The sequence below is a fragment of the Cynocephalus volans genome, chromosome 2 (genome assembly GCF_027409185.1).
Source record: "Cynocephalus volans isolate mCynVol1 chromosome 2, mCynVol1.pri, whole genome shotgun sequence".
Classification (NCBI taxonomy): domain Eukaryota; kingdom Metazoa; phylum Chordata; class Mammalia; order Dermoptera; family Cynocephalidae; genus Cynocephalus; species Cynocephalus volans.
In genome coordinates, this window is record NC_084461.1 from 141,797,082 (window position 1) to 141,820,743 (window position 23,662).

The following is a 23,662-nucleotide window of genomic DNA, read 5'->3' on the forward strand; positions in this document are numbered from 1 at the left end:
ACCAACTTATCCTCCCTTATGTTAGAAGCTTGCTTCTACAAACTAGCATCACAAGGAAACACAAAAGGACTAATGCTAGAAGTACCCTTAAAGACAATGACCTGGCCACTGTGCTTGGCCAGCTCTTTCTTCCTCTGGCTCAGTATTCCTGAACCCTACTCTCCTTCGCCCCAGGTTCATTACCTTCTTGACACCAAAGCAAAGGAGTTGTTGTTAAACGCCATGAAATTTCATTCTGAATAAGCAAAAATTTGGCAGGACACTCATCACTAGAGAAAAGTATGCTCAAAAAACACTTAAGGTGGGGGCCGGCCTGTGGCTCTCAGGAGAGCGCAGTGCTGATAACACCAAGGCCACGGGTTCGGATCCCATATAGGGATGGCCGGTTTGCTCACTTGGGAGAGCGTGGTGCTGACAACACCAAGTCAAGGGTTAAGATCCCCTTACCAATCATCTTTAAAAAAAAATTTTTAAAAAAAACCACTTAAGGTGCAGTGTTCTGATCCCTGTACCAACTAGCCACACACACAAAAAAAACACCTAAAAGTATGCTTTATTCAGGCCAGCCCCGTGGCTCACTCAGTAGAGTGCGGTGCTGATAGCGCCAAGGCCGCGGGTTCGGATCCTATATAGAGATGGCCGGTGTGCTCACTGGTGGAGCGTGGTGCAGACCACACCGTGCCAAGGGTTGAGATCCCCTTACCAGTCAAAAATAAATAAAAGTATGCTTTATTCAAAGCACTGAGAAAAGAATCTTAACTTGAAAGAGGGAAAATGAACTTATACTTCCTTATCTGAAGACCAGCATCAATAAGATTTTAAGTTGCAACTATGTGTTTCATCACTCATTCCCTTGTCTCTTATAGGAGTTGTATCTATAATTACACCAACATATGTGCACATGATCAGGTCTCGTGTAGGACTTCCCAGATAATGTGCACATGGCTTGGTTCTCTCTAGTTCCATTTTCATTAGTGAGAAACTTGAGAAAAAGATTAACAGAGCCAGATTCCAGTGGCCTTTTTATACTCATTTAGACAAACTAAAATAGGAGAATGTTTGAGATTAAAGACTCCGTGTATACTCTGGAATAAGAAGTAGCCTTCTAAAGGTCTGCTTTCCTGAAATGGAAAAAAAAAAGTACACTGACCTACACTTCTTGGTCAGTCCTGAAAACGTTCAATGTCTGGTAGGTTTTAAGAGGCTAATTTTTTTCTTGATAAACAAGTGTTTCTGGTTCTCAGAATACTTGATCTCACATCAGACATGCTAGGCTTTTAAAGAAGCAACCATTTACCCATAAGGGCAGGACTCCTTAAAATTAAAACAAAACAAACCCACCAGTAGATGTTTAATTACATCCAACTCCGAAGGGTGAGTTGTTTCCATCAGAAAAGGTTGTTTGTGCACAGGGTCCTAATTAAACTACTCACCTTTTCTCTATCCTTGATCATAAAAAGGTACCACAAAATCTCCTAGTGATTAGAAACCTACTGGCTGATCTCCTTAGGAAGAATTGCTACTCAAAACAGCTCCCTAAAGATCAAGTAGTGATTAAATTTTAATAGATAAAAAAGTAATAATCTTTAAAAACAAACTCCTAAAAAGTAAGCATAGTTTTAAAATAACTAAATTTTTAAAAAATCAAAGACTTTATTGGGATTAAATGTTACACAACATTCTTTAACATTTAACTCTGAGCATACGTAAAATGAGAAACAACTTTTATCATTCAAGTCTACAAAACAAAATAGGCTTGTGAAGACTGAAATACAGACAAAAGGTAGCATGAAGCAAAGCTTAAATATTAAGCAACTAAAGCAATGAAAGTGAAATAGCAACATGGTAGGTCTAGATTTTAAATACCAAGTTTCATTTTTTAAAAAATGGAAATCTGATTTTAACAAAACACCTTTGAGAATGTCATGAGAAAAAAATATTTAGATACTTAAAACCTGATCTCTCCCAATTCGTTTGCCTTTGTATTACTACTTCTTGGTCATTTCCATCACTCTATATAAATAAAGAATTCTAAAGCCTAATTAAAAATTTTGATTATACAATCCATGTGTAATTCCACCATGGCTTGGGAGTTATCTGGTTCTCAAAGTAAGCCTGAAAGGTAGTGCTCATGTTATGTATCTGAAAGAACAAGACTGACCCAAGCCACAGCCTCAGGGCCACACAGAGTAGGGTGCCCTCTAGTACATGTCATCTTTAGAACTCCCTGCTGCTACAGTTCCTGAGCTATTTGATTGTATAAAATATGAAATGTCTTCATGATAGAGAATTTTCCAAAAAGACAATTTTAGAATGTGGTCAAAACTTTTAATTACTTGCAGTATAATTACGATTTGCATTAAGCTCACTGGACTCAAGACTGCCTGACTATTCTTCTTGAGTTGTAATAAAACAAATCATAGTCAGGTATATTAAATACTCTAAAACTCTCACCTAGAACCTTTTGTTAATCCTGAGCATGGGTGGGGTTATTAGGTAATTCCAAACCTACAGAGTAAGATTATGGAAAGGTTGAACACTTGAGCCAAGTGCTCAGTTATCTGTTCTGTTGCTTCAAATGAATTTTGTGTCTTTTTATTTTTTGGCATTTTTTTCCTTTTTTTTTTTTTTTGTAATAAGTAATCAATATGGATATCTTTCTTGTTTAAAAAATAAATCAGTATTGCCACTAAAAAACTTGTTTTATTATTATTAAAAGTACGGCACCATCAAATATAAAATGCCTTAAAAATGTAGTACTAACAGGTCCATCTGGTTTTCTCATGTTTTCTCCATTCATTAAAAAAGAGAAATTAAGGTTTTTCTTAATATGTATTTACCAAAGACAAGAAAAAAATTACAGTCTCTATTAATAAGAATTCATGCTCCATGCATGAAAAGTTTGATGTTGTCTATGGATCTGTTCCTGCTGCTTGTCCCCCAGGGCCAAGTCCTAGCTGACACCTGTGAGAATTTCTTGCACTTAGAAGGAGAGGCTCTCCATAGAAAGGGGTCTGCATCAAAATTCAGAAGTCACCTTTTCTGAACTTGATAAAATCAGTAAGGATAGAGACAATAATAAAAGCCTTTCCAGCTCGGTAGAATTAAGAACTAGTTCTTGAAGTGTGTTTTCACTCCAAGGTCAACACTAGCCTATCCACTTTGAGTCAAAATGCGAAAGGTAAGAATGTAGTTATGAAAATGTGCACAAAATGTTAAATACTAGTGGCAAATAAATACATCTTAATATGTTCTAACGAGCAAACATATATTCAAGATAATACAGCCCTGCTTTATTAAAGAAAGAAAAGATCCAAATTTTGTTGGTGCGGTGGGGTGGGGCACTTTGCCATCCTTTCAGCAGGATGTTACATAATCTTTTGCTGTTTCTGCTGGCACCGTGAAGGAAACATTGGCCTTGGCATATATGACTATTGCTGTTTCAGAGGAGAGCCATTTTTGAAACACGTTTTCTCATATCTGAACTGATTAACATAAACTTTGGAGAAAGCACAAAGTTTAAGTATGAAAAAATAATTCAACACTTCTGCATCAACCTATGCGTCTTAGGCCTGTCCAAACCATAATGGTAAGAACTTCACATTCAAAAGAAGTTACTGTCAGTGATTCTTCATACATAAAATTCAAGAGAGCTTTCTGAAGTCTGGCTTGAGGAAGTAACCGCTTGAGCTAAAGCCGACCCGTCAAGTGAGCTTTTTGTATGTGTATTTCATATCACTTTTCTCCTCATCTCATGCATAATTTATTGCAATAGTTTATTTCTTATAAAATATTCCCTAATACCTTTTCTTCAGTTTAATATAGCACAATTTCCAAGTGCCCCTTTGTAGACTGTTGGTTTTAATCAATGCCTTAACATTTACTTCTTAGTGCAGCTTTAAAAATCTCCAATTTCATTCAGTCCTGATGCTCTGGTGTTCTGTGTCATTGTGGTACAGGTCCATGAAACCAGCAGCCTGCTAATGTCTTTGTGCTGAAATATAGTAAAGAAAAGGAAGAAAATGTAGTTAAGCACAAGTAATTATATGAGAAAAATGAAGTCCTCATTGTTTAAATTAAGCCCTCATAGATTGTGGGATCACACCTTATTTTTCTTTTAAATTAGTTAAACTTAACCAATGTTTTTTTTGAGAGAACAACTTTCTCCACTGCAAACCAGAAACACTCATGTTATTGCTGAAGTATATCTGGCCAAATTCCAACATAAGCAAAATAATGACTATCACCTTCACACATTCAATCTCCACTTGAGTGTTTAAAAAAAAAAATACTTGCTTATGAATATTTGCCTAATAACAGGGGAATTTTAACTTTGTTGTTTTTTATGCTGCCATTTCATAGGTAACAATACCAAACTTTGAGAGTCAGTTTAGCCATGGTGGACTACTATGAAACACCCAGCAAGCAGCCTTCCTCTAACACAGGCTAGCCTACAGTCTTAAGAAGTGAATATATATACAGAATCAGACTATGTAAAAATCAGCTGCAGATCACACTGTCTACATATGTGCAAAGAGCAAAAAAGAGGAGAATGGAAAGTGCCCCCCCAGAGGCACAGCACATCAGAAGGCATTAAGAGCATGATTTTGATACTGAAAGACAACTTGATCATGTGTCTCTTGTTACACCAGCAAACCTAAGTATCAAGCAGATACATTCTTTACCATACTTCCAATAAAGAGCAGGACTCCAAACATAACATTTATAAAGGGCAAGGCTTATAAAAATTACTGCCAAGTAATATGACCACAACTCCCAACATTACCAACCTCTCTCTAATACCACAAAGTAGTAAGAATCCCACTAAAACCCTTTACAATTCCGGATTATGCCTTTCAAGCCTTGCAGCCAAAGTACTAATAAGAGTTTGAATTCAGAAAGAGGTGATCCGTGGAAAGAAAGATGTTATTTTTGGTCAAATGAATTTTTAAACCAAAGATATGGTATTTCAGTGGAATAATAACAGACGAAACAAAGGATGCAAAAAGGAAAAAAGAAAAACCATCATCCTTCCCAACATTTAGCTTCCAAACATTTCAAAGTAGGTGTGTTTCCCATGATCTGACAGAACTCTTGATTTTATGTAACTTTCCCAGTGTTGCCATGCTTCGTTTGCTTACTCGATCAAGGCCTATGCAATAAATTTAACAGGGCACTCGATCATGTATCTTTCTCAAGCAATTAAAAATGACTTCTGGTCATAAATATTACACACATCAAGATGGAAGGTGGAGTCCTTGTTTTTTTTTTTTATTTCCAAGTCCTTGTTTCTAAAGAAACAGAATGATTAACTTTGTTTTAAAATTTGACACTGAGCTATGGAAAGTTTTTACTTCCTAAAACTACGTTATTATACTAATATGATTGTAATACTAATACACTTAGACTCACACCATTTTGGAAGCAAACGTTCCCATTTTATAAAGTGAAAGAGAAAAAAAAGTAAACAGCCAACCCCATGTACAATTCCATTTCCTGCTATTTATGACTCTCTCAATATTTGGCTTCAACCCTAGTGAGACCTAATTCAAGTTCATTGATGACTAGGGCAGGAAAGTCAAGGATTCAAGCAGATCTTACTATTCCTATGAGAGGTGCCGAAAACTAAAAAACACTATTCCCTCAAGAGATCACCTTTAGGGTAACTACTATCCCTATAAAATGTCCAAAATCCCAGCCACAATCTCTGATGCAAAATGTGCCATTCTGACCCAGGTTGCAACTTGCAAATTACCGTTTATATGCTGCTATACAGCTCTTTACTAACTGCACAAATGCCAGTTAAATAGCCTTAATTCAAATAAGTAATAAAGGACTGTAAGTTTAAAAGCAGCACAACAAAAACTATCCCAAAACCTTTCCTACTGTTTAAGAGCCCAAAATAGGCCTTTTAGGCATTATCCAAGGAGTCATTTATAAGTGTGCTTAAAGAAACAGATTACAACTACATTTCAGCTTTATCTTTTACCACCCTCTGGCATTCCGACTTGCCCTATATAAATGACCATGGTTTTAAGATTAAGTCACTAAGAATATATATGTTCATATATATATATATATATATTCTTTATATATGCAGTAAAAATGACTAAGAAGTAATGAATATAAGTGACAAAGAGATTGAGATAGTGAATAAAAAGAAATCCAGCATTTGACTTTTCATGGACTCAGCTGCTATTTGACATAATTCAGCAACACAACACCCAACTTCCACCACCGTAGGAGAAACTGCTCTCAATTCACAGAAGTTCACAGGAGGCTCTACCTTTTTTTTAGCAAGGTAGGTAATGTCAATTGAAAGTTATTTTCACTCATTTAAGACTATCACCTACATGATGTACATCCAGCTACGAAGGTCAATGAAAACTAAAGAAGAAGAACTAATGAATTCTTTCAAGTCTAGCCTAATCTACTTCAGGAGTGATCAAGTGATGACATGATGCCCTCTTCACTTTGTGGCAGGGCTTAAAACAGACAGACCTGCCCGTTTCACTGTTAACTTCAATGCTCCCAGTCTGAATCCACAGTGGTCTGTCAGACACTGTAAGGGAGCAGCAGGACTCGTCACTGTCTGATGTAATAGCTGCCATTTGTTGAGACCTATGGTAGAAAAAACCAAGTTAACAAAAAGAGCAGTCATTCGAGTTCTTTTTAATCTACTTTACCAAAAAAATAATTTAAAAATAAGACCAAAATCCAGCTGAATTTTCATAATGAATTTATTCTGGATAACTTGCTGGCTTCACAGAATGCGAAGTTTTGGTATTAAAGGAAAACAAACAAGAGCCATGTAGACACATCAGCCTTGGCCAGGAGAGGGCACTCTCTGGCCCAAATCAAATCAAGGGCAAAATGCCATCGGGCACAAGATGCTGCCCTCCAAGCAAACTTATAAAATGAAAGTGGAAATGCTAACTCAGACTTAATATTCCTGACAAAAACTGTTTACTAGCCTAGTGTCAAAGGAGTCCTGATCTTCTCAGTATTCAAGGATGAGGCTGAAGTAGTCATCCCTATCTATATTACATCATTAATGAGCTCAATGACCAAAAACTGTCCGACGACCACCCTTTCATACTAATCAGGATGTAAACTTGTTGTGTAAGGCAATACCTGGTTAAAATAAGTTACAACATAAGCCTCCTTTTTAGGCTTCCAGAACAGAGACTTCAAATACTAAGCCTAATTCAAATGAACTTCTATTTTAAGCCTTATTTTTAAACATTTGCTTGTCTGCCCACTTCCCTAGTTTAAGCATAAGAACCAATTCATCTTTCACGTCATTGTAGGCAACTCTGGGATCACTGATTTAGATAATATTTAGTCCTTATAATAATTTTTTTTAAATGCTAAGTTAAATCAAAAGCAGTTGCATATAATAAAAACTTAAAGAGTTTTCTAACATTGAAAAGGAGAAATATTGTATACACCTGATCTATAATTACTTCTGAATTTTAACTCACAGGAAAGCAGCTTTTTAAAATGAGATTATCTACCCTTTTTGTTCATGAGAAAATTTATTTTATATAATTAACTATAACTCAACAGCAATCACACAAGAAAAAAAGGATCTGAATGCACTAAAGAATTTATCTTTTGAATCTCTCCCTACATAAGTAAAACTTGTTAGTTTTCAACGATCACTCTAAAGAATACTCCTTTTCAATTCTAGGCAAGGAGTCAAGAAGAGGCATCGAAGAATGATCTCATCTTTCCCTATGCATTTCCTCACTTGCAACCGCCTAAACTGCTACTCAAAATATTAACATGCCACTCCCCCGTCTAGAGACTGGCTTGTCTTTTATGCTAATGTTGAAGATGAGTCCCCCTCAATGTTTTTAGGGTCTCACGGTTGGTTTTTCTTTAGAAATTTACCACTAGTACAGGATATCCGTTAGGAAGAGCCAGGGAGCCCTGACTGTGATGGAATGAAGGGAAACCCCATGAAAAGGTGGTGATTTCATTGATGCTTATTTTGACCTTTAAGAGAAAACTTAAGTGCAACAATGGCAAGTATTCCTGGGAGGCAGCAGAGATCTAAAGGGGCAAATCGGAACGGGGTAAGTAAACACTCAATCTTCCTTTTAGAGTGTATGAAAGCTCTGGCCACTTAGCTCAATTGGTTAGAGTGAGGTGTTATAACACCAAGGTCATGAGTTCAGATCCCCATACTGGCCAGCGGCCAAAAAAAAAGATTATTCCTACAATGTATGAAAGAGGGAAGTACAGGAGGTCATGCCTTTAGAGCAAAGCTTAGAATTAAAAACTAAAGAGTTAAGATCATATAGATGTACCTATTACCCCACTGAACACTCATATAAATTTCCTTAATACAGTATAGTATGATGCAACATGAACAAGCATGAAAAGCATAAATAGTACCTTGTTTTACAACAGACATTCTGGTTTTCTTGCCTTAGTGCGATTTTTCTAACCATTTTTCTAGAATTTTAGACAAACTATACATAGTTCTTCCTTGCATACCAGGACTCACACCAAGATGTGCCACTCCCAGCCAGATTCCTTGCTGAAAACTAAACTGTGAGAGAAATCATAGGTTTGTAATTAACAGTATCTCAAAAATGAACCATGGGTAAAAATAACTATCCTCTGCAAAGCAGGGCAACAATACATACAGACTAAGGGCCTGGGAATGTGAGGTATTTCCCTCCTCGAAAGGGGAAACAATTTCCTACCCAATTATACCAGTAGCAATTAAAAAAAGGAAATTTTCAAATTAATGTCCACTTTTCAACATTTGGCAAAACAACACTAAAATAATAAAATCCAGGGTCCCAGGGGAACACAGCATTTGGCAAATCAGCTAATTTACTTAAAAGCTGACAAGTGAAGCTCTGTGGTTCTAACACTTTTGTAAAGCACTCCTAACAGGACCTACGCTATACTGAGCCCTACCAGCTCAGACACTTCTCATGTCCCTTGGAAAAGATTTAGGATATGTGGGGCATCTGAGATGATGAATGGTCATTAGTACACAAGTGTCTGAACCAGAATTACTCGTTCTCATGTATTCACCAGTATGCGATACAGGCCATGTGCTTGGCATAGAGTAGAAATCGGAAAGTGAGTACTAGATCCCTACAATTTATAAGTAACATAAATGAATGTGGCAAGAGTTGAAAGATAATGTCAATGCAGGTCTCCCTTCTCCATAATCCCCATGACCTCCCGGTTACCCTCCACAAATTCCTGTTAAAACCAGTGAGTTCATACTACTGCCAGATATTTGTGGATAATCATACTATGATAACTGGAATTTTCAAGTAAAAATAATATAGCTATACCATTTTTTCATTTACACTGAATGCATGTTTCAGAAAGATATCAAAAGCTACCACAATGAAATTTTTATGTCACATACACAAAGTGATAGTAATGACATCAATTATTTATACAGGTCTTGTGCAAGGTACTTATTTTATTGCTTTAAATATTCACTTAAATTCTCACAATTACTTGATGAGGAGGTACTATTATTTCCCCAGTTTCACAGATGATGACATGAGGTAACCATCTAAGATCACACAGCTTGTAAGTGGCAAATCCAAGTCAGGCTTTGAATCTAGGAAATTTGGCTCAGTACCTTGTACTTTCAACCACGTGCCTAAAAAGTTAAGAGAATGATTCTATGCTCAGTAAAAGCCCTCTGTTGAGCACTACTGGTTCAAAAATGTTAATGAATACCCCAACTCACCTGCATCACTGGCAGGTTATGTTCTTATAAGCAGCCTTTTTTTTTTTTTTTTTTTTTTTTTCCCCAAAGATGACCAGTAAGGGGATCTTAACCCTTGGCTTGGTATCATCAGCACCACACTCAGCGAGTGAGCTAACTGGCCATCCCTATATAGGATCCAAACCCATGGCCTTGGTGTTATCAGCACCGCACTCTCCCAAGTGAGCCACAGGCCAGCCCCAAGCAGCCATTTTTTTTTACACTCAACGGTATGACACATTTCCACAAAAACATTCTCCCCAGGCAACCACAAAATCCTATTACATTTTACCTAGGGAAAATATATATATACTCCTTCTAGGCTTTATCAATAGCTTTATAAGTGAGTGCCTGTGCCAGAGAGCCAAGCGAGGGTCAGAGTTACAAAATTATCTTAGTTTAAAAAAAAAAAAAAGCTCTGGCCAAAACTTGATGTGCATTATAATTACACATTTTTTTAATTTACAAGGAAAAATGTGTGATTGTAACAGCCTAACATTTCAGCTATGAAGTATTTGGTGTTCCTTCTAGATAATAACACTGGGATAGAAAAATTATAATACCAAGTTGTAATCATGGTCTCTGGTTAAGATTCACATTTCTAGGGCAAATGAGGTAACTCACATTCTTATGATAGAAGGAAAATTCCATATTTAAATAATAACTGTGTTTTCAACCTTTTTTTAATGAGACCTTACAAAAATATCAGGAATTTGAAGAAAAAAATATTTATGTTTAAACGAAGTTTTTTTAAGACTAACCTGTTTTTAACATCAAAGCTCTATGAAATTGTTTTATGAACAAAAGTTGTATTAGACAAAAGAAGGCCCATTAATTTAAACATGATACACTACTGCCATCTAAGTTATTCAGCTGAAAAATGAGAATTTGACTCAGAAATTCAGTATTCTGAAAATGATTCAGTCTACAGTGTTTCCTTTTCCTTTTACACTTCCTCCCAAGCAATCTTCAATTTGTGCCAGAATAACGCAGATATCTCTAAGAAAAAAATTCAAGTTCAGCAAAGTTTTTTCAGAGATTAAGACATTAAAATCTGATTCAACCTTCCCAGAATGGATTTTTTTTTTTTTGGCAGCTGGCGGGTACAGGGATCTGAACCCCTGACCTTGGTGTTATCAATGAGCTCTACCCAACTGAGCTAACTGGCCAGCCCCTCCAAGATGGATTTAAAGGCATGAGATAAAAATTAAGTATTCCCTACCAAAAGGTGATACAGATGATCTTCAGATTTTATTTTATTAGGGTTATCCACATTATGTCAAGGCATATTTGTTTTTTCATTAACTGTACTGACATAAGAAGTCAGAAAAGTGAATGATTCAAAGAAAACACTACATGTATTAAGAAAATATGGCAAAAAGTATAGTATGTAAACGTTTTAAAAAGTAATTCCATTACCAAAATAATTTAAATGGTTTCCAGTCACAAAATTGTCCAAAAAATTGTTTTTGTCACTGTAAGGGGATAGTTTTAACTAAATGCAGTCACAGTAATTCACCTAAAAATTTTGCCAAGAGGCAGTACAGTTCTTAAAATTGGGGGAACCATTAGCATTGTGGGCGACAATATTTCCTTGTACAGGACTGCAGGCTGATTAGGAAAGAATCCTGGAAGTCAGGCACTACCAGTAGCAAATTCCAATCACAATGCTGACCAAGAAAAATAGTCCTGTGACTTAATTCCCAAATAGCTTCTAGAACAATACCACCCCAAATTCAAGAGATCTCTATCATAAACCAGATTACGGATGGATGGTAGTAATGGCTGCAAAACAATGTGAATGTACTTAATGCCACAGGACAGTACAATTAAAAAGTTAATACGGTAAATTTTATGTTATGTCTATTTAACCACAACTTTTAAAATACCACAGAAAAATTACAGTGCTCTATTAATGACAAGGAGAAAATGATTTCCACCTAATGCCACAAGAAAAGTAAAAGGAAAAAAATCCTGTTTGTATCTATAAATGTTAAGTCTCTTACTTGAGTACAGATTAAAGAGTTGTTTCTCTTCTGATCTTACTGTCAATTATCCGTTGTAAAGACACCAAGATAACCTGGAACACTAAAAATATATAGATCATCTATATCACTGACATTAAACTTCCTATTCCTTTATTCAAAATGGCATGAGCATATTAATTGCTAATGCTTTCATTTTTTAATTCTATTCACTTTGTTGAGAGAAGGAATACAATAAGTGTATACAAACTATAAATACAGAATAGGAACAGCCTATTAACTAAGTCAGAACCATGTAAAAGTGGGCCGAGCCCGTGGCGCACTCGGGAGAGTGCGGCGCTGGGAGCGCGGTGTTGCTCCCGCTGCGGGTTCGGATCCTATATAGGAATGGCCAGTCCACTCACTGGCTGAGAACCGGTCACGAAAAAGTCAAAAAAAAAAGAACCATGTAAAAGTAATGCTGCTTAGCTCTTTTATTTTCTCCTGGCAATTGGAATGGCACCAGCCTCTTGTTCTATTTCTGAATTCCCTTATATCGGGCATTTCTATTAGAGATTGTTTTAATAGCAATACAAGTTAAGTATCCCTTATCCAAAATGCTTGGGACCAGAAGTGTTTCAGATTTTTTTTGGATTTGGGAATATTTGCAGAGAGTAATAGAACAGGTTAAGCATCCCAATCTGAAGATACAAAAGTCTGAAATGCTCCAGTGAGCATTTATTTTCTTTTGAGCATCACATCAGCACTCAAAAAGTTTCAGATTTTGGAGCATACTGGATTTCAGATTAGGGATGTTTAACCTATAATGTTAGTACAATTCCAAAGCAAAATCTAAATTTGCCCCAACATACAAATTGGGTCTCAGTTCTGTCTGACAAATTCCCCACTGGAGACCACTGACGGGCACGAAAGCCAAAACATCAACTTTTCTAGACATTTGCCTATCTCTTCTCTGCTGAGTACTAACAAAAGTGGACCAATGCAGTACAAACCGTAGAAAATTCACAATTTAAAAAGCAAAAATCTTATTTTAGACCCAAATTATAGATTTCTTAAGGTCATTTCCAATTCCCAATTCAGTTATTCTATATAAAGGAAAACTGGCCATCTCTTTAAATGTGTATCTTTCCTTCAACATAACCAATTTTTAGAAAGGTACAACCTCCTTAAATAGGGGTGCAACTAAATTTAATATTTTGTAATTTAGAAACTCAAACACTAACATAAATATATTTATATAGCTGATTTTAGTCATCAGTTTGACAACTGAATCCTCATTTCCCTAACTATATCTCACTGATATCTTTTAAGTCTTTGCCTCCACATGTGTAAATGAAAGTTGAATAGATGTCCTTTCCAAATGACCAGTCAGATTCCTGGTCTGTACTGATGCTTTAAATTTCTTAGAATTTCTAGAAATAAAGACATTCTTAGCTTTCACAGCTCTTTACTTCACTTGTTTTCTCCCTTTCACTAATCCTTTGTTTTAGTCACTTCTGTTAGACCATTAGAGATTTGGTCTAAGCCTAATTTTCTGTCTGCAAGGGGGGAAAAATACCCATTTGGGTTATCTCTATACAAAGAGAAAGTCCCTCCTTTTATCATTTCAAAGAGAAATATAAAGGTGACTACAATTACTCAAGTCAACTCTTTCCATCTGCAGTAGATACGGGACAAATTTATCAAACTGCCTGAGATTTCTATTTGAATAAAACATTGTTTAATATACAACTATTTAATTACTGTTTAGAATATACATTTTAAGATTACAAAAATACTTCAACTTGTTTGCCTATTGAAACTTCAGATGAAACATGCCAGACTGCCCATTTAAAATTGAGGGATCATTTGACATGATAAGTAGATCATGCAAATTTATTATGCTTCAACCTTTTCCTCAAAGGTATGAACTAAAAAATTATTATTTTCGTATTACACAATCATGATTTTATTGTTTTCTTTCTTCTTTTTCCCCATGGCTTCTGAAACAAACCAAATTTGGTTTATGCCATGAGAGCACATTTGCCAAAGCATCTGACTATTAGCAATATCCACTTTCAAAACCACTATGTTAAGATAAAATTCACCCGGATCATTACACAAAGCCTTGGTATTATCTATCTTAGGTTCCTGGTTGACTTTTGTTTAGATCTCTCTGAACTTTAGGTTTCAAACTCTCAAAAAGACGTGAATGAACAAGTTCATTAACCTGAAACAAGTACTCAGAAAATCTCTGAAGATACTTTCTTATCCCTCAATCACACTGTGAACTTTCAACCTGTTATAATCAAACAAAGAATTTTAAAAATAGGATAGTTGTTTCTGTTTGCAGGAAAGAATATGTTCTATTCAAGTGAAACACCTTTTTTTAATTGTGTGTTCATTATAATCAAAAAGCATTGACTGAGTTCCCCAGAAGAAATCCTACTTGCTTTTGCAGAAATTATTAATCAAAGTCCATAACCTTAAGGAAGCTGACAGAAGCCTGTTGATTTTCAATCTCCATTAATCTTTTCATTATTGACTGCACAGATATTGTGAAATATCTAACTAAGATATTTCAAATTGGATTATTCAGAAATCCACAAAAAGTTGCTCTCTTTAAAAGTTTCAAGTTTCCAAAAGTATCAAATTGAAATTACATCAAATTTAAAAGTTAGACACAAAAAGTATGAGCAACTTAAAAAATCTTGGGATAACCATGCCTCCACAGGCAAACAGATACATTTTTCACTAACAATACAAAGCTAAAAATGGAAAATAAGAAATCAAATCTTAGGGAGAGATGAACCATGTAGAATAGTAGTAAACTAAGTTATTAGCCCCAAAAGCAGTGATACCTGAGGCAGAAGACCAAACAGATGAGAGACCAGTTATAATTACCCAAATGTAAAAAAACGAAGCATGTAATGAAATATTAAGGCTTAAAATGAAAATATTAAAACCCACACATCTATGAGATTGCCAGGAAGGGCAGTATCAAATCTAAAAGCATATTAGACCTCTATACTACAATACTTCATATTAAGAAAATACTGATTAATCTCGTTACTTGAATTTTAACTATTCTCAGATAATATATTCCGAGAGGGCAAATAGCAAAATAAAAGTTTTGATTTTTTCCACCTCTTCTAAACACTGTTGCATAGAATTTTCTACCACCTTGAAACTTTTCAAAGCTTTTTGAGAAACACACACAAATAATTTGGATTTAGTTGATTTTATTTACAGCGTTTTTGTTGGTTTTTTTTACATTTCAGAGCATTACACAATTACATTTTTTCATTTTCTGACCTGCAAACAGATACCTTAAACGGAAATATTTTTTAAAAACTGTCAAATTAGGTACATCCAAAATGCAACAATTACACATACGACAATTAATTCACAAAGTGTAATTTACTAGGACGTATCCTAAGAATTTAGGAATAGCCAGTCAGGAGAAATCTGACCAAATTCATCAATCAACTATTTACATATCCAAAACCAAACCTATCTGAACTCCCAAACCAGAAGCTTGAAAGTTTTTGTGAAATCCCCATTGGACAAGAGAAACCTATCCAGTCTTGACAGTTTTAATCCCGAATACCAGGCTATTTCCCCAGTCTGTAACTGAATAGCAAGCATCTCAGTTTGTGGAACACCTAAGTTCCAACTTTTACACCATTATGTGCATAGAAAGGGTAAGTGTTCGTTAATTAAAAACAAGCGGTCATTAAATATCCACACTATTCCCCCAGTTCACCAGCCCTTACTAAAATCCCAAATATGCAACCTGTGTCACATAGTGACAGGCTATATTTTATATATATGTGTGTGTATGTGTGTACATATATATATATATATTTACAGTATTAGGTACCAATGGCAATTAACAGTCCCTGTAAAAATTCATTTTCAGTTGAGGCTATGGCTCCTATGCCTTGGGATGGTTTTAGACTTCAAAACTGAAAGATACTGCTAAAATTTCACTTCCTTAAGACAAAATTTGATTGCATGTACAGTTTAAGCTTCTCAGTCTAAAAATGGCTATAAGGTTAAGTATAAAAAGCCAGCCAACTGAGTGCAATTTCTCTCTCCAATTTGGCCAAGCTATTTCATAGAAATTATTCCTAACTAGACTAGAAAATCCGTGGTGCCTTCCAATGGTTCTTGCCTACCTTACTGTCCATGTTCACGTTTCAAACTGTGTCAACAGAGCCCGCACTTCGGGGGTCAGCTGCTTGGCAGCCTTAGCTGCCTCTGTGATAGCCTTGCGATACAGGCCCTTTCTCTTCTTATTAAAGCGTGACTGGAAGTTTTCTAAAAAGGGGGAGAGTTGTGAAAGAGCAAGGAAAGATGTTGTTGGAGACCCAAACCATGAAATACGGGCCTCCTGCCGGACTAAAAGGCCGTTGTCTTTCCGGCTCACAGTTATAGTAAGAATACGGGCTGGCCACCAAGGGAAGCCATAGATCTTGGCCCAAACAATGTCCCCTACACATATGGTCCTGCCATCTGGTGTGACACATTTAGAGACATTTTTGGAAAAGACTTTCATTTTCAAGGAATTACTGAGCTTTTTCTCTTCCTTTGAAGAGGAGGAAGTGGAGGTGGAAGGTGCATGCATACTGCCTGGAGGAAAATCAAAGCTTTCAGAAGAGCTACACTCAGAGTTGGAAGATTTCAAATCATCTGTGCTATCAATACTACACACTGAAGCACTGGAAGAGTCAGATTTCTTTTGATTTAGGGTCATGTAAACAGAGATATTGCTTTTGCTGCCCTTTTTGCCCAATGTCTGTGGTTCATCCTGCTCACCAGGCACATGCACTTCATTTGTGTCCTGAACCTCACTGCTGGCCTCTTCGGGGCCTTTTGAGGGACTCTGATTTTCTGAAGGGGCCTCACCTGCTGAGCGGGTAGAGGTGCAGCGAGACTGGGGCTTGGGTGCCATCTTGCCACTCCGCATTTTCTCAAGTCCTGTCTTCAGAGAAGAGTCATTTTCTTCATTCCTGTACCTCTGTGGTTTTAAACGAACCCGGGGCGGAAGGGAACCTGAGCTAGGATTCTGGTATCGACGTGTGAAATGGACTTTTGAATGTGCATTTTTGGAAGCAGAGGTTTCATTTTGCTTCTTTTGTGCCTTTTCTTTGGCAATTTTCAACACTTCCCGAGCTTTTGCATGATCCATGTTCTTACTCTGGAGCACTTTTTTAGTACTTAACTGAGCTTTTGATGTATTTGCCTGAGCAGAAACTTTTACTACTCTGCTTCTGCTGTGAGCAATATTTGAAACCTTAACCACGGCATTTCTTTTCTGGCTTTCATTCTGGTTTTTCCCATCCACTTTATGGTCAGTTTTCAGTTTTTTGTTCACAGTAGTTATACTTTCACTTCTCCGTTTCTTATCTTCATATTTAGAAGAGTCACTTGCATTACTACCTTTTCTAATTTCCTTTTTTTCAGCAACAACACTGTTTTTACATTTATCACACAGGACTTGCCTAGGTCGTAGTTTAATAGCATTCATTATTGAAGTGGGTTCTTCCCTGTACATTTTTCGTTTGGGTCGCTTAATTTTCCGAGGAGGTGGCTGAGGTATAGATTGGTTATATGTGTCCCTGATAAACAAAGGGGGAGGGTAAGGTGCTCCTTCATGGAAGAGAGGTGGTGGTTTGGAAGTCCATAGGCTTTCAGCCAAGCTCAGCTCGGGAGGCGGGACAGGAGAAGGATCATCAGGAACAGCACCATTCACTTCACGCTTGACTTCTGTCCCTTCTTGGAATGTATTACTTTGGAGCTGCATGGCTTCCGGCTTATCTTTATATTCCCTTTTGGGAAATACTGTCACAGGGATCCCATGGGGCCCAAACCTTTGAAAGAAATTTAAAAAAAAAAAGAAAAAGCCATTAAATTAACATCTATAATTCAATTTCTTACCTATTAACACCTAATGTTTATTAATGACTTTTCCTGAAAATTATTTCATATTAAAAAACAAAACACCTGTTACCAGCCAGCTGCCAAAACCAAAATAACAAAAATTTACTGACTGACCACCACCCCCAAAAATCCCAAAGACCTCCCCATTTCTTTTGGTCCTGCATTTTAGGCAAAAACAGAAATAAATACTCCAAATGGTTGCCCTAAGCAATGCCAGAATAGCTGACTTTACTTAAAATAGACCTTTCCAGTCCTGAATCAGAAAGAATGTTCGATCAGATACCTTAATATTAAATGTTATATGACTTTACATTCACTGAACTATATACAACACTTTCAGTAAATGCAACTACAAATTTATAATGTACATACATGTATCTTCCTCTGGTTATAACAGCTTTCAAAAGCTTCACAAAGCTAAATTCAACTTTACCGCAAAATACTGAATCAGTAAAATTTCATCTCAACTTTATTGGTTAACCACTAAAAAGTCAAAGAAAGTTGCTCCTTTACTATTGTGTCCCAATTCTTAAGACCCCCAAATTCCACCCCCAAAAAACACGAAAATACCAGGAACTCAGGTACTCAAACTATCTCCAAAAATGATAGGTATAGAGCTGTGGCTTTCAAACTTTTATTTATTTATTTATTTTTTTTTAATGACCAGTAAGGATATCTTAACCCTTGACTTGGTGTTATCAGCACCATGCTCTCCCAAGTGAGCTAACCAGCCATCCCTATATAGGGATCCGAACCCATGGCCTTGGTATCATCAGCACCACACTCTCCCAAGTGAGCCATGGGCTGGCCCTCAAACTTTTAAAATCATACCCCACATTAAGAACTATTTTTACACTACAACCCAATAAAAACATTTATGTATATATACTTGCATGCATATACATACACACACTTAAGCAAAAGTCTCACCAAATACTTAACCTTATATATGTGATACATAATGATGGGGGTTTTGTTGGGGGTTTTTGCCTACTCTGGTCTACTTCATTTGTTTTGATACTAGTGAGACCCATTAAATTGATTTCAAAACTCCTTTATGGGTCCAGACCTACAGTTTGCAAAACACTGGTACAGAACACAAATCTTTACAATTCTCAGTTTCTATATAAAACAGTGGTCAATAACCTTGTTTCTCACATATACTTAGAAATAACTGTGGTTTAATCTGCCTGGGCTGAATATCAAGAACCCAACCCTTAAACTAAACTTACCATACTCAGTTTCCTTCACACAAAAATGAAATCACACTACCAAATAATTTCAGCATATATGTTAACATGTTAATCTTAAAAACTATTTGATTCCAAAAGTACAATACAATTCCAGTGCCAAACCTATAAGGCAAAGGTGCTTAGGAACCCAAGGACAGAATTCGATAGTCAGTCAGGTAGAACCTCTGAAACCAGATGCAAATGTTTTACATACGTCTGTTTTTCTGGAGAATAAGTCTGTGATGCTCAGATTCTCTAAAATGTTCTTTCTTATGCTCCCCAAAAGGTTCAGAATACCTTTGCTGGGAAGAAATCTTGAGATTAGTTACTAATGGCTACAGACACACCTAAACCTGGGCAGAGATTTAGAAATAGTCCACATACACCAGGTATCTGGTTCTAACACCTAAATACTTTTCTTCCTAAAGTCTTTGTGACCTTGGCTACCAGAAATCAACAATTTACAGCAAATATTTACAAGTCCTAAAGAAAAATAATTCCTTTTTTACCTATGGTAGGACAAGTCTGGGCCTAGACTAATTCAAAAAGGAAAGGCATCCTCCTCACTGTATCAGACCTTGCAGAAAGTTGCTTCCTATTGTAGCATAGCATTTGGTAACTAAGTGCTTGCTTCCTAATGCCTTAACTGCAAGGTATTTTCAGCATTTAACATTTTCTTGTATATAGTTGCTCAATAACCACTTTTTCAAGATAACAGGACAAAAGAGGTGATTTTTGTGTTTTAATGTAGAGCTCCATAAAATGACTTATCTGAGGTAAGACAACTATTTGTATTAACAATAAAATGTTCTAACTCATAAGAAGCCATCACTTTGCTTCCACTATACTTTTATATGTTTCCACAGCTGAGTAAAAATGTCCTTCCTTTTATTAAGAATAACTAAACCATAATTATCTTAATGTTTGAGGTGAAGTTTCACAGCTGTCTCTATCAACTGCTTGAATCCTCTAAACTTCAATTTTTGCATGTGTAAAATGAGTAACGTTCAGGTAAGAATTAAAGGTGAATAAATGTTAGCCACTTTTCTTGGCTAAAATCTACTTCAACTAATTTACTTTATTTAAGTAATTTGATTTTATTTTCAAACTAATAATTTATTAGAGTTTAGGGTCCTTATCGCTTCTCGGCCTTTTGGCTAAGATCAAGTGTAGAGTTTAGGGTCCTTCCCATATCTTTAATACATACTCATAATGTGAGGATGACCCAGCCGATTATTTTAAAGCTATCTATATCAAGTAAGTTGTGGAATCTGAAATGTTTACTTTCATGGAGTTCAATAAGTACATTAACATTTCACATCTGGATTTTTTTCTTTGCCTTTCCTTCAAAAGCATATAAAATAACAAGCATTAAATGTTTTTCAGTAACATAGGGAAGCACTCAATTATATAATGATGAATGAAAATTGTAGACTACCAAAAAAAACCAAAACAAAACTGGTAACTGTGAGTGATTAATGACTGGCAAAGCAGAAAAATATTTTTAAATGATAATAAAATGTTCTTGAAGGACCAGAAAGATAAATCACTTTAAGAGAAAAAGTGAGGTCATATGTCCTCAGTTCATCTAAGTAATCATGCTATCACCCTTACATGGACAACAGTAAATACCTAGGGCAGTGTTATCAAACAGGTTGGAGACATTGGCTGTAAAATCAATTTCAAGGGTCACAAAATCAGAGTGTATAAGAACAATAAGAGTAAATATCTGTAACTGCAATGAATCTGTTTCACGTAAGTATATATGTATATAGGAAGCCATATGTAATAATATATTTGTAACTACGTTCAAAAGTATGAAAGCCACTGGTCTATGAAACTGTAACCTTAATAAGAACATAAAGTAGCAACAAGACTATTGGCTCTTAAAAAAACCTAAATCCTGGGCCAGCCCATGGCTCACTTGGGAGAGTGTGGGAGAGTGTGGTGCCGATAACACCAAGGCCATGGGTTCAGATCCCTGCACAGGATGGCCGGTTAGCTCACTTGGGAGAGCGTGGTGCTGACAACACCAAGTCAAGGGTTAGGATCCCTTTACCGGTCATCTTTTAAAAAACAATTTTTTTTTAAACTAAAAAAAAGAAAACCTAAATCCTAATTTCTCAAGTACATTCTGTGAAAATTGTCATCACAGCACCCTGGGGTGTTTGAAAATGGAGATTCTTACACCCTGCCCTAACACTGAATCATAAGACTCTTATGGGGGAACCCAGGGTCTGAATTTTTTGCAAGCGCCTTTGCTTTTAGCTTTTTCTAAGGTGAGGACATTTATGTCCCATGTGAATGCTCACCAAAGGATGACCTGAGGAGAGAAGATTGTGGTGGATTGAATTATGTCCCCCCAAAACTCACTGAAGCTTAATTGTTGTCCCCCAAGTTTTATGTATTAGAAACTTGGCCCCCACTCTGACTGTTAAGAGGGTGAGAAATCCTATTATGGTAATTGAAAGGTGAAGCCTTGAAGAAGTGATTGGATTGTAGGACCCTGCAGTAGTGAACAGATTAAAAATGGTGGTCAGGGGCGTGGCTCTGAGGGGTTTAAAAGAAGAGAGTGTCTCTCTGCTCTCTCTGCTTCCACCATCTTGCAATGTAAGACCCCTCCCTGGCTCACTGTCGCCACCACCAGATGGACTTTGGACTTCATAGCCTCAGAAACTGTAAACAATAAATTATGTTTTTCTTTATAAATCACCCAGTTCCAGATATTTTGTTATAAGCAAACAGATTTTAATAAGCAAATAGATAGGTGACAGGCTGACTGGTATCCTTTGCTTGACCTTTTTCTTTTCTTTTTTTTTTTTTATAAAGATGACCGGTAAGGGGATCTCAACCCTTGTCTTGGTGTTGTCAGCACCACACTCAGCCCATGAGCGAACGAGCCATCCCTATATGGGATCCAAACCCGTGGCCTTGGTGTCTTCAGCACCACACTCTCCCGAGTGAGCCACAGGCCGGCCCTGCTTGACCTTTTTCTAAAAGAACTTTTTACAAGAATTGAATAAGATGCAAAGTATCTCCCCTGTTTCCCCTATTCCTTTTTTGTACAACATTAGGGCATTTATTAATATATTAGTGACTCATCCTAACCCTTACCTATTTTCAGTCTTCTTTAACCACTACCCAAAAATTCTAAAGGAAAATATTCAGGTATTATGGCTTAATTAAAAATAGCTTCTGGGGAAAACTGAGTAAAGGATACAAGAGACCTCTCTACAATACCTTTGCAGCTTCCTGTAAAACTATAATTACTTCAAAATAAATGTTTTCTAAAAATAGCTATCTTCTTAATAACTTAGGAGTAATGAGTGCCAAAATTTGGAGGGGGCAGAATACTGGGGCTTAATCTCTACTTTTTGTCAAGGCAAGAGATAATCACTGTGAAAAAGAATCCTTAGCCTAATGCAAGCAAAGGTGAAACAAATATAAATGTGGAGTATTTTAGTCAAAATTCAAAATGTGACTATTGTAGGAAGTATGAAAATATTTTCTAGTGTTTGGGTTCCATTTAAGATGTTGAATTTTACTGATGAATCTAGTTTTGACTAAATGAATAAGCCTTTTCTCACCTCCTGATAAGCTTTATAAAATTACCATATTTGCTCAAGATTTCTAGCATTACCAATCAATCCTATACTTAAATATGCATCACTTCCGGCGTGAAGCTCATAATCATCACCCAAATTTCCTTTCCAGGCTGGCCAGTTAGCTTACTTGGTTAGATCGTGGCACTGACAACACCAAAGTCAAGGGTTCAACTTGATACTGGCCAGCTGCCAAGATTGAATGAACACACACACACGCACGCACACACGCACGCACGCACACAGGTACACAGGTACACACGCACGCACAAACACACACACCAAATTTCCTTTCCAAAGGAATACTTCAAACAAAAGTAAAATGTTTACTAACAGCTACCCATTTTTTTAAAAGTCAGATAATTCCTACAGCAACCTCAATCAACTCACCTCTGACCTAGGATTACATCCTTTTGGGGGTGGGAGTTGCTGGCTGATACAGGGACCTGAACCCTTGACCTTGGTGTTTATCAGCACCATACTCTAACCAAGTCCTTGCTGTTTACAACAGTTTAACAGTGCACAACTGATTCTCATTTTCTTCCCTCCAATTCGAGTTGCCAAGCTGCACTGTAGGAGGGAATTTTCTTTTTTTCTGGCAAGATCTGAACCCTTGACATTGGTGTTACAACACTGTGCTCTAATGAGCTAACCAGCCAGCCCATTTAAGAAATATATAAAGAAATAAAAAGCAAAAGTATTACTAACTTCGAGCAAGCAAACAGAGGTCCTAAGGAATTCAACACTCAGAAAAAAATTCTGGAGGGTTAGTTGAGACACATCCCAGTGTTCTGGCTGAACCAAACCTCCTTCCTTTTCCTCCCAAAAAAAGAACTACAGTAAGAAAAAAGATGTTTTTAGAAACTACTGCTCCTTACAATTAGCAACAGGTTAAATTATAAAAGAGGGAAAACTGTGAAGCAAGATTATTTTGGTTCGTATTTCAACTCAGATTGCTTGGGATGTCAAAGTTTAATCTCAGGACAAATAAAATTAACTCAATAGTCAGCTAAATGCAATAGTAAATTTTATCGAAAACAATGTACATCTGTTCCTCAAAAAATTAAAAATAGAATTTCCATACAATCCAACTCCTGGGTATATATCCAAAAGAACTGAAAGCAACATCTGCAAGAGATATTTATACACCCATATTCATAGCAT

At 36.4% G+C, this 23,662-nt stretch overlaps 1 protein-coding gene and 1 pseudogene across 3 annotated transcripts in view; one reads left to right on the forward strand and one right to left on the reverse strand.

Moving 5' to 3' along the window:
• Positions 1-1,677: 1,677 nt before the first annotated feature.
• The window catches only part of PWWP2A (PWWP domain containing 2A), a 34,709-nt gene continuing 12,724 nt past the window's right edge, over positions 1,678-23,662 (reverse strand). Inside the window, exons 2-4 of one of the 3 annotated variants that reach the window (XM_063086339.1) lie at positions 16,630-17,594; positions 6,502-6,621; positions 1,678-3,994 (exon numbers count right to left, since the gene is read on the reverse strand). In XM_063086339.1, coding sequence (XP_062942409.1) covers positions 3,981-3,994; positions 6,502-6,621; positions 16,630-17,594 — 1,099 coding nt within the window. In that variant the 3' untranslated portion in view covers positions 1,678-3,980. Of the gene's footprint in view, positions 3,995-6,501; positions 6,622-15,913; positions 17,595-23,662 lie in introns of those variants that run through there. The other 2 variants (XM_063086340.1, XM_063086338.1) reach the window with 2 other exon arrangements.
• Positions 20,034-20,240, forward strand: LOC134371252 (U2 spliceosomal RNA; annotated as a pseudogene).